The 17,759-nt window shown below is 39.4% G+C and overlaps 1 protein-coding gene across 1 annotated transcript in view; it reads right to left on the reverse strand.

Annotated features, from left to right (window-relative positions):
- The window catches only part of NEO1 (neogenin 1), a 153,416-nt gene that overhangs the window by 98,343 nt on the left and 37,314 nt on the right, over nt 1-17,759 (reverse strand). Inside the window, exon 5 of the mRNA XM_075159565.1 lies at nt 15,919-16,055. Coding sequence (XP_075015666.1) covers nt 15,919-16,055 — 137 coding nt within the window. The remainder of the gene's footprint in view (nt 1-15,918; nt 16,056-17,759) is intronic.

Genomic DNA, 17,759 nt, shown 5'->3' on the forward strand with positions numbered 1-17,759 from the left:
AAGTTTTGGGTTCCTTTAGGTAGATAAACCAAGGCAGGTATTACGGATAAGGAGTATATCTCAAATGAATCAAAGAAATTTTGTAAATTGTCAATATTTTAGAAAATAATTCTTCCTGGCAAACAGAAATAGTAGACTGTGGAGCATTCACACAATACTGATACCAACTAGTACTGTTAATAGATCAGGAAGAGATGATGTAAGAGTCCCAGTTACTCACATTTCAACTCAGTAAATTAAATAGTAACCACTTTAACATAAATAAAGCACTAGAACCTCCCTAGAAAAAAGCTAGCATATAATTCTAAACAATATCTTATAACATTTAATGTTTTTTGTAAGGTGGTACAATAATGGATCACTATTTTAACAGAAAGGGAAGAGTGCTCTTTCAAATAGAGTTTTACATATCTGAGCTATTCTAGGCAAACAAAAAAATTCAAACTATTCCCCTTCATATGTAATATTTTTCTGCACTTCAAAGACATTTCTCTTTTACTTAGAAAACAATGATCAACAATTATAGTCCAATGTGAAACTAAAGAAACCAAGTTTAAATTTTGCAAGAGAACCGGCTTAAGATTTGAAGTCACAATATTTTGCCCAACTACTCAAACTACTGATTTAATGTTACCGTATGATTAATATGATGATGCAGAGCTTTACTAACAGTAATACAGGAAACCACTTAGGAGGCTTCATAAAAGCTTTATTCCTTGTATTCTATTGCACTTGCTTACAAACCAGGTAAATTTTACGTAAATTAATAGGTTAATTGTTTCAATCCTCAGTTCTCTTGCTTGTAATCCTCCGAGTTGATGTCTATACTATTCCAGTTACAATCAAAAGAAGTAGCAGGGAGATTAGCAACTCTGAAAATCACTCCTATAATGGTTAATCACACTAATGATAATTTAAGCAAATTAGTAGGGCAATAACCATGCCACGTTCAGATTAAGTATATGACTGGAAGGAAATCCACAGTCAATGCCAAGGATAGAGACACTACAGCTCATGAAACCTCAGAAGCCTGATCTCACATAACAAAACCTCCTTTTTCGTCCCCACAGAGCCTCCAGTGGCTGTTTTCCCTTCCCTCTCCATGCAAATTTTCTTGGATAGCTGTCCAAAACAAAGTTTCATATAATTATTTAAAGCACAATGATTTGGGCCTTATGTTTCTTCTGCATCAAAGAGAATGTATCAGGATAGTGCTCATGCATTCTATTTTTCTATCATCTTCTCACTAGAACCAGCTTCCCAAGATACGGTTTACTCCGTCCATGCGGCATTTCATGATGTACTAGAGAAGAAGCAAACAGGCAAAAGATAGATGCTATAAATCAGAGCTATGTTATCGTTGACACTGTCAGTAAACAAAGTTATTAATTATATATGTCCTGGAAAAGCTGAAGAAAAATTATTTGCCCAAAGGGGATAGGAATGGCAAAACTGTATTTTTAAAATTTTCCCCAAAGCGCCACACATAGCTTATAGTAAAACATTTGAATTTACTAAAATGTATGCTTAACAGCATTGACTCAACTCTCAGAAGCCGCTAAACTCATCTGAAAGGAGAATTTCATTACAGAAGACTGACATATTTTAAATTGCAATTCTAGCCTCTTTGCTTCATCTCTACGTGTAAAACCTGCCTTCAGCTTCTCAAGACAGTACACAGACTTGCAAACATGAAGTGCATCATCCATTTCGTAAAAGATATTCCATTAGAATAAACACAGAAAATCAATTTGAAATTGGAGCTTCAAAATACTATTGAGCTTGATGAGTTATAGAGCATGAAGTGCGATTATTTTCGAAGGCTGCTAAAATTTTTGTATCTCCTCCCAGTACAATTCCACTCTGCAACACGCCTATGCAAAAGATACATCGTCCTACTTAAGTGAACTGCTCCTTGTGTTTACAGATCCAGGTCTTAACTGATAAAAAGCACTTTTGGGGAAGATTTGGCAACTTACATGCCTACCACCATTGCAGGCAATACATTTATTCTATAATAAAAAGAACTCTTTAGTAAGCTTACGTTCTGTGTATTAACTTACCATCGACGGTAAGGTTACAGTAGCAATCCTGTAGATTTATATGGGACCTTTCAAGAATTGTAACTTATGATGAACACAGAAAAACCCTTGTACTTAAGTTGTACTTACAGAACAAAAACTTTACTGAAACACCATCTGATGCGAGTCAGAGGCACATAACCCGTGGAATGCCACTTCTAGAGCCACTTTTTAGAGCACACTGGTGCTCTATTACCATACAGTATAGCAATTTATGTCCTCGCTTGTAAAACGCTCTGTTTACCACTATACTGAGACTATACCTAACCCCCTAAGAATGCAAAAAAGAAAGACCATAGAAGAAAACTTTGAGTCAGCACTTGAAAATAAGCAAGACCAGCAGAGCTGCCAGAAATCAGGGCTGTTTAGAAAAATACTCAATATAAAAATATCCTTCTGCCATTTACTAACCATTAGCTAAGCCTGCTCTGGGCCCGGTTTCCTTCTCTCTAGTATTCGGGATGCTGTTCGCAGTGTTGTGTTACAGGCCTCCTTCCAGCACCCTTCTGAAGGGAGAACCTCAGAAGTGTCACTGAAGAGCATGTAACAGCTTTATTATGTAGATCGCCCTTGCCTCAAAGGTCTTCACATCTACTACAAACAGTATGTTTAAGTTAAATTGACACCGTAACTAAAGAAACTGTGTTTACTCGAGGAATCAAACTCCATGGTGTTTTTCTTTTAAATTATCCTCATCATGAAGAGAAAGTAATTAACTGCAAGACTGTGTAGGGAATAAGTCACCACAGATAACAGCCCGCCTCCCTACAACAAATTACTCAATTGTTTCATCTTTGTAACTTTGGGATAAACTTCCCTGCCAAGGACTACAGTCTTTATAAAGAGACATCTAGTAACTGCAATAATCTAGCTCCCATTGGAGAAATAAATTATCTGGAGAGTCAGCTTAACTATCATAAAAACTTAACTTGAAAGAAAGCGTATGCATTCTTTAAGGTATGGTCTCTCTCTAGAGACTTATTTAAGTAATGCACGGTGTTCTTCAGCATTTCCATTTTAACATCACCCTCAGATTTCATCACGAAATTTGGTGGTGCAAAAACAATGCAAAAGTCTCTGCTGAAATGGAAAAAACCTTAAAACCCATAAATCCAAGAATCAGACTTAAAGCTTGATTCAACCAATTAAACATGGAAGGATGACCCAGATATACAGAGAAAAATACTTGCCATTTAGGGCACTATTTCTATAAAAAGAGTTCTCACTTAGAGGAAGAAGGCATTTTAATGAGCTGCTTAGTTCACACATTCAAATTCCTTGGAAGTCTTTGGCATATGCAACTTAAAAATTACTACTGAATCTTTCAGCTTTTATTTTTTGAAATAATTTTTTTTTTAATTCTGTCATCTCTTTTTGATAGGGAATGAAACGAATAATAAAAAACTACACTCTGTCTCTAGTTCATGATTATATCTACTATACCCTTCAATCCTTAACAAGTATTCAGGAGCACTTGGAACAATGAACCAGTTGGGCTACCCGACTGGTTTACCTTTCCTACATCACCGTATGAAAAACACGCGCCACTTGTATCATCAGGTCAGTTGTGCAGAGGATGAACTTTCCACCCAGTATTAATTATTCCTCCTGCCTAACTCACAAGGAACCTAATGGCATACTTTATACAGCGTACCATGAACATTCACACATGACATAAATGATATGACAGAATTCACGGAATTAGAGCTTTTTGTTCCGAACAATCTAAAGGAAAACACATCATCCAGAAACAAGCTGGAACTAGGTACAGAAAATAGAGATGGCAGGCTTACTGCACGTCTTCCCAAAATTAAAGTCATCTCAGCAGTATTATTTCAGACGGGCATTTTAGTGCAAGGAAGCAGCACAATGAATGAAAACCCGGGAAAAGGAGAGGAAGACTGACTAAGGCACGGCTGACTGCCCAGTGCTGCAGCGTGCATCTCTAATTTGCAGTGTTACGTACTTCATCATCACATAACTGACTTCAGAACCAAGGTAGTAAATCCCATGTCTGGTAAATCCTGCTCCAAACTAAAAAGTACATTTTTAGACAAATATATCAAATATGAAGCTTAGGCAAAAACGTGCACTTTCTGTAACTGATTGTCTAGGCCAAAGGTATTAATAGCAACCTTAGCTTATTTTTTTAAAAGTCATTTTGTGAGAGAAAGTATTCCTTTCCATAAAGCAGCAGCTGGTTCAAACCCCCATTAATATGATCTTAATTTATTAGAAATTCTAGCCGAAAGAGAAACCAGCTTTTACAATTCCCTTAGTTCAATATCAGTTTCTACATTGTACATACCGAAGACACTGCTGCTTAATTTAGTAACATTTTCATTATCCCCAAGGATTACTCAAGAACATTTACAAGGAAAACCATTTGTGTGAATTGTATGGGTTACTGATAATTTGGTTTTGTCTTTCTTAATGGTATTTTATCTATCTATCTATCTATAAAAATAAATCACAAAGCTGTTTTTAAATTCAAAGTGAACCTCATCCTCCTTGCATGTGCAGTTCTGAAGGCATTACCTCCCATGCATTACCCCATGCAATTCAGTTACGGGCACTTAGCCAAAAGGATCTAATCCTTGTCCCCATTAACACTTAACTATTTTAGGCTGTTTTGCAATTTTTTCGGTGCCACAAAAATCTGTTTGAAAACTATGCAACACCCATGTAACACAAAGAAAATTTTTCCAAATATAATTGAATTGTCTAGTGAATTAACAGATGTTTCATGCAGAACAACCTCATGATTAATGGTTGTCAGGTACTCAGAAACGATACTCTCTTAAGAGAAAAAGCCTACCTTGCAGCACTATTATTATCTACAGACCACTATGGCTCCTCCTGCACTGCACTGTGACCACTGCTGGGTTGCTCCAGAGAGCTTGTCCCCAGGACTGTGTCCAAACCCCTGCCGTTAGCGGGAAGTCACCACTGCTGGGAATAGCACGTGCCGCGAGCTGACGTTTCTGGATGCAGCAGGGGCATGACATTCCCAGTCACGGCAGGATCAAAGAGTGGGACTGATTTCAGGTTGACAAACGTAGCCTTTCACATCCTGTGCCAGAAGCTTCACCCATTTCCAGTTCCTTATCCTGGTCTGTCGCTGGGTGGGTATCATGCTCTGATAGTTGAACACACCACGCTCCTGCCTCTGCAGCACAGTTTAAACCACAACACCTCTGTTATTGTCACGAGTGCCTAGTCTGTGAAGCCTCCACACCACCTCATTGACCTGTGGATGGTTCATACCAGGAGGGAGGCACCTCTACAAGGCACACACCTAACCCTTCTCTTCACTATCAGGTTCCAATAACCATCCTGTACTTGCCCTGACCACAGGAGTTGGACTCTGCTCGCATGCACAGCACAAGGCACTGACAGCAGCTCTCTCTGCTCAACCCCGACCCCAGGTAAGGTCAGAAAACCACCCCAGCCCTAAGTTTCATGCAGTGTTTGCCCCCTCTGAACACTGAAAAACAAGAGGAAGCAGCAGGGCAGAGGTCCTTGCTTGTGAAGGCTGCCCAATGCTTCTTGCTACAACATTCAGTTTTCCTTGTTCTGTAACACCACCACCAAATTTTAAACATTTTGCACTGCTACAAGGGAATCCTCCTTCAAAATTTTAGCAAAGCTCATTCATCATTTTTGGAAATACGATTAAAGAAACAAAATGTTGTGCCCCTATTAAAAATCGCAGCAAGCTCTCCTCAAAAAGCTTTATTGTCCTATGCTTCTGAAATACAGCAAGAACTGGACAAATGTTCTTCCTGGTCTTAGAAAAACACCAAGACATACCAAAAAACTGTACAACTGTTCACCAACTACAGAGCAAGATTTAGAAAATGAACAGCTACAAACAGAGGCAATCAGAGGTTCTGCTGAGCCCAAGTCCTGCATAATAGTAGTGGGTCACAGAAATCAGATCACAGTATCTCTGAACACAACAAAAGTGTGATGTTTTGCATGATGCAAAGAATTTATTTCTGTGGAAGTTTACATTTAATATTAAAAATTATGCATCTCACATAGATGGGCATTTTTGGTCTCCAGGTAAAGCCTGAGCAAGTGACATAGTCTTAAAATAGCGCTACAATCTCCTTCCCCCCATTCCATGTCTGTTTCTGAATGTTTGTTTGTAACTTTTTCACTAGTAACATTACCCTTGAACACGAATGTGACAGAGGCAAAAATTACTCAAAAAGTATCTATATTCATATTTAGTTGAATTCACAAGTAAACTATACAACTCCATAAACATTAAACTATACTTAAGAGCAGCAGCACGGACGATTAGAAAGCTTTTCCAGATAATACTGTGAAGTGCAATGGTACTAACCAAAATTACAGTGAGTTCAGCTTATACAGCCTCCCCGCACCTGACTCCTCTGACTTACCATGTTTCTACGGAACAAAGATCATTAATGAAAGTCACATTACAGTTTCAAGGGAAAGAAATAACGTGTACAAAGCTGATGTATTATTTTCACTACTAACATCTTCCCCCAGAGTCCCGAGATAACCAGAAAACTTTGCCCCAAGTACGAGCCTTTAACAGCATCAGGTTTAGTGCGGTATCTTCTGAATCTATAATTGAAGTGCAGCCCATTATCAAGATACAGCACTGAGCTTAATTAGGAACAGAAATCAATAAAGATAATCTAGAAGGTATGAGAAAGGTTTTAGCAATTTTCAGTGTCGGTTCAAATTTCTTCCCTAGAATTGTTTCCAATAATAATGAAAGCTTAATGCAAAAGTAAGAGTCACCCAGACATACTATTCTGTTGCTACAGGATTTAATGTGCTTTTCAAACATCTACAGTTTCCCGAGGAGGACAGCATTCTCTCTTATCAAAGCATCCGCCACAGATGAAGATCTGGTCAGATGTACTTTTGGAAGACAAGTCTAAGATTCTTTACGTTATGGCTCTTCCTTCTACAGCTGTTTTGTTTTGATTTGAAAGAAAGTCTTAACAAGTTTAACTCAGGCTGGTTAATAAATAAGACTGAATAAAACGGCTCTTTGTGCAAGACGAGGAAACTAAACGGACAGGATTGAATGCTCCCTCTTTGCAACCTCCGTAGGAAATGAGGCGACTGTGACTGATAGAGGTTGTAACGGCACAACAGAGGAGTCAGCCTGTTTCTCATGCACGAAGTTTAGAGATTTTTTGAGATGTTTAAAATAAAGCTACAGGGAAAGAGCCACACATTTTGACTTAAGTCACACTTCCTGGTACATTTTCACTTCATTTTAATGATGGGAGGGAAGCTCTTTGACCAAAGTCCTGTTTCTCAATAATAGTAGAACGGGGAGCCATTTTTCAAATTATTTTTAAAGCCTTGTCAATAGCTTTAGACTATATTGTTCCCAAGTATAAACAACAGTAATTAAACCCATAAATAAAAATACAAAAAAATTCATGTATTAATAGGAGCATAACCACACCTAGTTTTTAAGCCAAGATTTTCAAACACAAAAAGGAAGCCTACAGAGGGTGGAAGCAAGGACAGCTATCCTGGGAGAATACAGAGAAATTGTCCGAGCAGCCAGGGATCAGGTCAGAAAGCTAAAGCCCTGAAAGAATTCAATCTGGCCAGGGACGTCAAGGGCAACAAGAAAAGCTCCTACAGGTACGCTGGTGATAAAAGGAAGACTAGGGAAAATGTGGGTCCCCTCCAGAACGAAATGGGACACCTGGTTACCCGGGATATGGGGAAGGCTGAGGTACTCAATGACTTTTTTTGCCTCGGTTTTCACCAGCAAGTGCTCGAGCCTCACCGCCCAAGCCGCAGAAGGCAAAGGCAGGGACTGGGAGAATGAAGAGCCACCCACTGTAGGAGAAGATCAGGTTCGAGACCGTCTAAGGAACCTGAAGGTGCACAAGTCCATGGGACCAGATGAGGTCCATCCATGGGTCCTGACGGAACTGGCGGATGAAGTTGCTAAGCCATTATCCATCATATTTGAGAAGTTCTGGCAGTCCAGTGAAGTTCCCAGTGACTGGAAAAGGGGAAACATAACCCCCATTTTTAAAAAGGGAAAAAAGGAAGACCCAGGGAACTACAGGCCAGTCAGTCTCACCTCTGTGCCTGGGAAGAGCATGGAGCAGATCCTCCTGGGAGCTATGCTAAGGCACAGGGAGGACAAGGAGGTGATTCGAGACAGCCAGCACGGCTTCACCAAGGGCAAGTCCTGCCTGACCAACGTAGGGGCCTTCTCTGATGGAGTGACTACATCAGTGGACATGGGAAGGGCTACAGATGTCGTCTGTCTGGACCTCTGTAAGGCCTTTGACACGGTCCCCCACAAGATCCTTCTCTCTAAACTGGAGAGGTATGGATTTGATGGGTAGACTGTCTGGTGGGTGACGAATTGGTTGGATGGTCACATCCAGAGGGCAGCGGTCAACGGCTCAATGTCCAGATGGAGATCGGTGACGAGTGGTGTCCCGCAGGGGTCCATATTGAGACCAGTACTGTTTAATATCTTCATCAATGACATAGACAGTGGGATCGAGTGCACCCTCAGCAAGTTTGCAGATGATGCCAAGCTGAGTGGTGCGGCCGACACACCTGAGGGAGGGGACGCCATCCAGAGGGACCTGGACAAGCTGAAGAAGTGGGCCCATGTGAGCCTCATGAGGTTCAACAAGGCCAAGTGCAAGGTCCTGCACCTGGGTCGGGGCAAGCCCCGGTATCAAGACAGGCTGGGGGATGGAGAGCAACCCTGCCGAGAAGGACTTGGGGTACTGGTGGAGGAAAAGCTGGACATGAGCCGGCAATGTGCGCTCGCAGCCCAAAGGCCAACCGTACCCTGGGCTGCATCACCAGCAGCGTGGCCAGCAGGGCGAGGGAGGGGATTCTGCCCCTCTGCTCTGCTCTGCTGAGACCCCCCCTGCAGTGCTGCGTCCAGCTCGGGGGTCCTCAGCACAGGACAGACATGGACCTGTTGGAGCGGGTCCAGAGGAGGCCACGAAAATGATCAGGGAGCTGTTAGCTCTCCTGTGAGGAAAGGCTGAGAGAGCTGGGATTGTTCAGCCTGGAGAAGAGAAGGCTTCGGGGAGACCTTATCGCGGCCTGTCAATACTTAAAGGGGGCTTATAAGAAAGATGGGGACAGACTGTTTAGCAGGGCCTGCTGCGACAGGACAAGGGGGAATGGTTTTGAACTAAAAGAGGGTAGTTTTAGACTAGATAGAAGGAAGAAATTTTTTACTCTGAGGGTGGTGAAACCCTGGCACAGGTTGCCCAGAGAGATGGTGGATGGCCCATCCCTGGAACATCCAAGGTCAGGTTGGACGGGGCTCTGAGCAACCTGATCTGGTTGAAGATGTCCCTGCCCTCGGCAGGGGCGTTGGACTAGATGACCTTTAAAGGTTCCTTCCACCTCAATCTATTTTATTCTATTCTAAGATATCCCTGCTCATTGCAGGGGGGTTGGACTAGATGACCTTTAAAGGTCCCTTCCAACCCAAACTATTCTATGATTCTATGAAAAACTTAAAATAATTACCCGCCATCAATAACCGAAGTATTTTCTGTACTAGAAACACCCATTACACCAACAGCAAATAGAACGGCTAAAAGAAAAGCAAAGCAGAACGAAGGTTACAGATCGCTTCTCAGAAACTCTGACCTAAGCACACTTTCACAGATTTGTGAAAGCTAAGTTTCTTTCCTCTTTTGGGTGCGCCAAACCTTGTTCCAAGTGTTAGAGACCCTAAATTTCACCACCTCAGATGGTTTTGGACGTGACAATGCATTAGGTATGCTACACTGACAGAGGAGTGTTTCAGCTGGTATAGTCTAGACCCCCAACCAAGTACGGTTCTGCTGTCTCATAGTAACGTCATCTTTTCAAATATGATTTGTGTCACTGACTATTAATTTAAAACCTATCGGCTAGACAAAACATAGACTTCATCTAGCTTTCTTCTATTATCCAAATTACTACCCAGCCCTTGCACAGAAAGCACAAAAAAATTTTTTTACACTGCAGGACCAACATTGCAATATATGTATTTTTTGCTAGAATAAGGATTTTCCATCAACATAAGGCTTTTCAGCCATACTGAAAATATTTCCAGCATTTGCTTTCAAAGCACAAAATCGATAATTCTATCAAAACACTTCTTCTGCCTTTGTTTTTTCCATACAATTTGCTCTGGCAGCACAAATGAGGTAGTGATCAGCCAACTGCCATGTGCAACCTCTAATTTATCACTACAGATACCCAAAATAAACCTTTCCTTTAATTTTATTTTTAATTTTAGTACATTAACACAGCAAGGCATCTAATGCGTAGTATTTAATATATGCTATCAGACACTGAATGCTGCCCTAGATGACTCAAGAGCCAACACTTTCTGCAATTTCAAAAAACACTGAAAGGTAGTAACATAGACAACAACAAAAAAAAGAGCAATTCTGACTCTTCTCACACAAATGTAGGGATTAATTTATTTTAAAGACTTCAGACCTGCCATATCAATTTTACAAGGAAAATGAAAATGGAAATTTTTTTTGTTTATTATTTTCTGGTTCAGTATTAACTGCAGTAAATATTTCAACCGAAAGAGAAAACTCCCTCTAAACTCATTATCTATAACATAAGCACCAAGACAGGCGACAGGAAGCTCACGCAGTGATCTAACTCGCGTCACAGTATTTGCAGAAATCCCAGGGGTGCTGGGACCAGTAATAAATTTGAAATATTTCCCAGATGAAGAATGAACTTATAACCTCCTCAGTACTTAACTGCCACTATGGCTCTTCCAGGCTGCAGGTTTTAGCCTGAACAGAAGCCAGCTGACTACATTTTAAATACATTTACTACTTGTTTCCCCAGCTTTTCTTTCATCACTTTCCACTCTTATCTAACGGAAATACTACAGATCCTTTCATTGCTGGTGAGCGCAAAACAAATTTTTCCAGCGCTCTCAATTCATTACATGTATTGTAAATAAATCTGGTACCCAGCACCGTCCCTCCTGCTGACAGCAAGGGGAAGGAACACTGTCAACACAGCTCATAGAAATTTACTTTGTACCAAAGATTTTCAGACACCAAATTATTGCCTCCCTTCATGGGAAGTAACCTACCCTGGCAAAGGTACTTTGAAGGTGCTTGGCCCGAGACCGTGATGACATCCAAGATTAACTCAAGGGAAAGTGAGTACAGTACGAAGCTGTACACACATTTTATCCGTTTGATATTTGTCTCTAATGACTATCTCAAATGTGGATGGGATTCAGAAATGTTGAGCTTTAGGGGCTGAGACCATCTCAGCCGCAGATCTTCCTCCAGGGCATTTCATGTTCTCTTCTATATTCAAACCACTTCTCAAATGGGCAAGTCAAAAATACGGTGTGTGACACATGGGTCCATGAAGTCTCCAACTTGCACACACATAGCTAAAAACTTTTATTTTCTGTAACTCTCTGATGCAGAGCAGTCTTGTGAGTTTGCTTCAAGGTGTCTCCTCACTTTGTGGCAACGTGCACCTGCCCCTTTTCAAGGAAAAGGCCTGAAAATCGTGCTTCCAACAGATCCATCGCTGAGCTGTTCAGGCAGTTGCTCCCTAACCCATTTCAGTCAAAATGATGTAAGATAGCTTCAATCAGCCTAAAAAAAAGTCCGTTTTAAGTTAAGTGCCTTAGAGCTCACAAAAAGCAGCTGAGCAAATAGATGACAGAGGGGCTGTGGGGAGAAGTGGAGCCAGTGCCAACCTTTCCAGTGGGCACAGCCACGCTAAGAGGAGGGCAGGAACAGCTGGGTCACTCAGCAGCAAACAGAATTAATCCCAGGAGGTTGATAGAAGCTACACTGAAAGCCATCGTCTTCCAAAACGTACTTTAGATTTTTAGTATTTTGAATTCCCTGTGCGTTTCTCAAAAGATCCCTTCGTACCACACCAAAGAATAACCAGGTTTAACCAAGGGCTGAAATTCAAAGATGTTTCACAGATAAAGGTACAAGGAATGTTACTCATGATGAAAACAGGTATTCATTTATGATTCTTTCTTTTGTCCTCCACAAAAATGAAGGCTACATAAAAAACACACTCTTTCTTCTCTCCAAACCCACCTAAAATTTAAATGATTTCTCAGCTAAAAACACTTTCAATACCACTATTTACTTTCACTAGTAGTGAAATACTACTTTTTCCTGTATTCTTAGGACCTGTACTGCATACCTTTTGCATATTCTTAGAACAGCCTTCACTAAAATATCCCATTAATTTTCCATCATCCTCTGAATAAAATTAAAATCTCGTAACTCCAGCTCCCAGACACATGTTGTAGATAAGGAGATGGAAGAAACAAATTTGTGGAATATACTTCTGGACCCTTAAATACCTTTTTCGTTGAGTACTCCTTTCTAGCTAAAGCCATTTTTCCAGATTCAGTCTTTCTGCGATGCAGGGAAACTAAATCAAATTATTTTTTCAAACCAAACATTAGGGCAACAGACAGTTCTCTAACTTCCTTATTTTTTTTAAAAATGACACAGGGTAGCCTGTTCAACAGACTACCTCCAGGTATCTGAAACAGATGATATCTTTAAGTGTCACCAATAGGATCTGAGTAAACTCCATTAGTTTAAGGTAACATTTATCTGAATTCAAAATGGTGCCAAATTTAACAAAAAATATGAACTCCCAAGGCTGTTGGAGTATGCAGTTGGAAATAAGCCATCTTCACTTATCTCCCATTTACCTTGTGCAAATACACAAGCATCTCAGCAAAATGCACCTACTCCTTGCCAGCCGAGTACAGCCCACACCTCAGCGTGAGACACTCCACGGTACCCTACCCTTTAATGATGAAGGTCAGCAATTTCATCCTCGCTGCCATGGAAGATTGGGTATTCAGGTAATCGGTCCAACGCAGCGGATGCACGGCAGCTTGCTGCCGCTGGTGCCACGTCAAAGAGAAAGCATGTGAGCTTCCAGGTTTTTATATCCTCGTTAAAGAATGGTCTGGAGCATGGTCTTGGAGCAAAGTTACATTTAATGAGCATTCTTTTTATTCTGTGCACAATTTAAGCTTACAACTGGATAAAGCGGGTTGGTTCTAACTTCCTGCAAATTTCAGTCAATCCGTACCTTGCACTGCAGGGAAATCTCAGCTAAGAGGCATCAACAGAATGCCACTTCACTTTAACTGTCCTAACACTGTCAAATAATGCCATCTTACCCACACTTAAGCAGAGATTTACAAATGTCTTACTGAATTGCCATCATGAAATGTTACTAGAAAGAAAAAAAGATTGACTGCCTTAGTACCACCTCTGGTATGCTATTGAAATCTCCAAACAAAAAACCCCAGGTGCTTCAAGAGAGAGATGCACAAAAATAGATGAGACAAGGGAATTAAATACCCCAAAAATGGATTTCTTGTATGAATTTGTGCCAGACTAATTTCTAAGAATGACAGAAGAAGCTTAAATTAAGCAAAATCATGCAGTTGTTAGGTGGGAAGAGATGACAATTTTTCTAGTCTCGAAGAAAATGATACAGCGATCATTTTCAAACTATTCAACCCTTCACCAAATTATAGTAATGCAGAAATACAATTACTCTCTACACTGACCTCTCAAAGGAAAGTATAATTAAGATTGAACTAAGTAGTAAAATCAGAAATGCAACTTTCCAAAATGCATTCTGTATAATCTATTTTAATACTCAAGCATTAAAAGAAATCTTTTTTTTTTGCACCAGGCATATAAGAAAAATTCAGCACAAGAGAACTGGCAGAACATATTCTACATCTTTACAACCAAATAAAGAAATCACTTACATTAGTTTAGATAAGGAGCAAAGAGTGATCTCAAGGTCACTTTCATCCCCCAAGTGACCTGGCTGTATATCCTACATTAAGGCTATAATCTCAGTCTTATCTATGACTTTCTTAGCTTCATTGCATCATATCGTTAATATTATTAATTTGTGCCACTGCCCATAAAACTCAAAGCCTCAAGCCAATTCTATAAAATATATAGGTTGGAACTGCATGAAACACAGCACACAGTGAGTTGCATAAAACTATCATAAAGTGCTATGAAGCATCAAGCATGGAAGTGTTTAAAAAGACAGAGCACCTATCTTTATTCTTTTGGCCCAAGAAACAAAGTAAGAAAAAAGTGGGGTTTTTTTCTGCATGACCAGAATTTGTTGGCTTTCAAAAAGCTTCGAGTCAAAGTAGAGCTATATTGCTTTTGAATAGGCCTCACAGAGAATGCATTTTTCAGATATTCTTCCCCAACTTTTCAAGAACTTTACAAAATGCTTCTGTACCAGTAACCTACCAAAGGCCAAAGACATGCTCGGAAAGCTGGTCCCAAGACCAGTGGGGAATAAAATGCAAGGTGAAGCTTAAGTTACAGGTAGCAAGTAACAGTGCAAAGCGAGCACTGACAATGCGCTCTCAGGAGAATATTCCCCCTGATGTGTTCGGAAACAAATTCTGCACCTTGTTAATGTTCAGTTTTACACAGACATGGTTAAATATAGCTGTGACATAATGCAGAAGTGCTGTGGATGCCAATATAAACCTTCTTTCATACTCCGCTCTCCTAAAGAGAAAGACTTCAGCTGTCCAATACTGAGCAGCTCAACGGTCAACTTTATTTGAAAACTTGTCCATTCTTTATATACTTTTTCCCTGCAACGCACCTTCTCCAGCTCTTCTATACCAGAAACACAGCCGTATTTCTGAAGTTTCAGTAAGACATGTAAAATGTATCACCTTAAGAATATATACCTTGAGTACTGAAATTTATAAAATTTTCATACATTGTGTTGATAGAGAAGTAAGAATTCTGCTAACATGCCTTTACATAACATTTCATGGTATGAAAATAGTTATCCCACAATGTAAAACAATACTTTTTTTGTCATAAAGGTTTCATCTATAGATAAGCCTTCCTTAATGGTTGTTCAGTGATTAAATTTATCCCTTCAGACATACTTTTAAGACAAACTTTCTAGTACCACAATCCATTGTAAAACAAGTCAGTTAAGCTACTACAAGGATACTGCATATATGAACTACTCTTACATGCCAGTAATTCTAGCTGAAGAATTTTAAACCAATATTAAGATACAACTAATTTAAAAAAAAGACAGATTTCCTCATGAAATGTAAGAAAGGTGAAGAAGCCAAACGTATACCTCTTTTTTCCTGCTCCTTAACAAGTCTACCTTATTTGCATAGGTTACTAAGAAAGATGTTTTAAAATCAACATTATCAACATTTCAGTGCTGTTTCTAGTAAAAATAGCTTTCAAGAATAAGCAAGACAGTTACACAAAATAAATCTGCATATTACTAAGTAAGTATCTCAGCTTTTATCTTCTGTCAAGCTCCTTGAAAAGAACAGTATATTTAAGGATTATGAAAAATACTTTATATACGTCCTTTTCAAGGAATACCTAAGTAGTAGTACTGTAGGCCAATTTTCAAATGTGATTAGCCACACTGTAACCTTTGTCCTCCTTTACAAAAGCGTATGACATAGACCACATTTAATATTGTATGAGCATATACAACAGCTTTTAACCATAGTCAAGATGTATTATATAAGCAAATTCCTCATTTGAATATTTATGAAATTATAAGCAGTTTGAATAAGAAGTCAGAGTAACACATAACACACTATAACAGAATTGGGGGAGCTGGGGTGTCTTTTGGGGTTTTTGTTTGTTTCTTTAAAATGGGGCACAAAAAACAACCGCGTCTTCAACCGATCACACAATAAAACTTTTATGAAAAGTCATCTGGAGATCTGTTCTCTCTGAAAAATAAATATTCGACCTACCTTGAACTGTAAGTTCTGCTTGAGCTTCAATCGTCTCATTTCCGTTATCCGCTATGCAGGTATACGTCCCAACGTCCTCTTCTGTAACATCACTGATCTCCAGACTGCCTCCCGCAAGCAGAAGAAATCTTTCATAGCTGTGCAAAACAGGACATACGGGTGATGTGATGGACAAACGGACTTAAATAAAGGGTTACCAGAGAAGCACAGGCAAGTCCTCTGCCTGAAATATCTACATAAACTGAAGAAGTGTTTACATACTATATTCCTGGGCGCCATTTACAAGGAGCCATGTTAGAAAGGAATTTTTAACTAGATGGTCAAATTCCATACTTTGGCTTCACATTTAAAATTAAGTTCAACTATATCAATTCCAGAAAAGTAACTCATCTTTTTGCACTTTCAGCTTCAGTTCTTCTTAATTAAATGTGATCCAAGGTATTTAGACAATAGGAACTAAAACTTAAGAAAAATGAAATAACACAACCACATCATAAAAAAAACATTTTGCAGATACAGCTGGAATGACTTACTTCTTGAAATGTTAAGTGAACTGTAACATGCCAGACTTACGTCTGTACAACATAAGGAACAGCAACGAATATTGTATTATGTATACTAATTGAATTTTTGTAAAAAGATAGCCATTTCAGTAAGATGTAAGATTTCAGAATAAGATACAGCCAAAAAAATTTCAAAAGACAAATTCAACAAGTTGGCAAAGTTTCTGTACAGAATTTTCTCCCTCTGACTTGTAGAGGGTGGGGGGAAGATTTATAATTCAGCCCTTATAAACCAGTTTTCATGCTAAATGTAGTAGCTAAATGTAGCATTTTATGCTACATGTAGTACCCTCAGCGTTCTTCCCCCATTGCAACCATCATTCCCCTTTATGTGACACAAATTTGTACAAGAGTTTTCCAAGATTCTTTATCACTCCAAGTGTCCACAATAAGATGCCAGTTACATTACCAAAAACCCCAAGCCGAGACAACAAATCATGACTGGATGCTGATCCAGAACCACTCTTATTTGCAGCTGAAAAAACCATAAGAGTCTACGTGATGGCTTCCTTTCTGGCATTATCAAGCAATGGCTTAGTGGGCAGGAATGGATGGAATTATTCCAAAATATCAACTGAATAGTGCATTGCACCAACTAAATTTTTTGGTCTCCCTAGAGTGGCCAATCTACAAAAATCAACTTGCTTTCTCCATTTGAAATTTTACTAGAATTATGTTAGTAGAACCAATGCTTCTACCTGCTTGGAAAGGTAAATTCTTAGGACACAAAGACTTTTGACTCACCTAACTAATTACCACATTAATATTGGTTTATGATACTATTATAATTGTTGATCAAATTTCTGATTCAATACATTTAAAAACTGAAGAAACAAAATCATGATTGGAATTAAGTGAAAGAAACCAGTCTTAAAAGCATCCAGGGAGATGTCCTACCCAGGTATACCATAAGGAAAGGGATCCTGTTTCCATGACCTAGTAACAGGAGGACTACAAAAAGTTTGTTTTATAAGAAGTGTGGGGAATTCCAGTGAAGATATTAGTATGTTTTAAAAAAAACGTATTAGGAGCTTTAAAAAGAGGAATGCCTGAAGAAATTGTACAGGAGTATGTGGACAGCACTGCAAACAGGTTCTAGCTAAGAGGAAAACAGCAAGAAGTTTGTCATTAAACTCTGTTTTGGAACCGCTTAACAGTGGTTCAAGAACAGAAAGTAAGATGAGAAGACACATCTTGGATTATTTTGATATGTACTCTATTGGCATTGCAGCCAAAAAAAGGCAGAAGCCTCCTATCATGGATCAGATGAAAACTTAA

The sequence above is a fragment of the Calonectris borealis genome, chromosome 11 (genome assembly GCF_964195595.1).
Source record: "Calonectris borealis chromosome 11, bCalBor7.hap1.2, whole genome shotgun sequence".
NCBI classification, from domain to species: domain Eukaryota; kingdom Metazoa; phylum Chordata; class Aves; order Procellariiformes; family Procellariidae; genus Calonectris; species Calonectris borealis.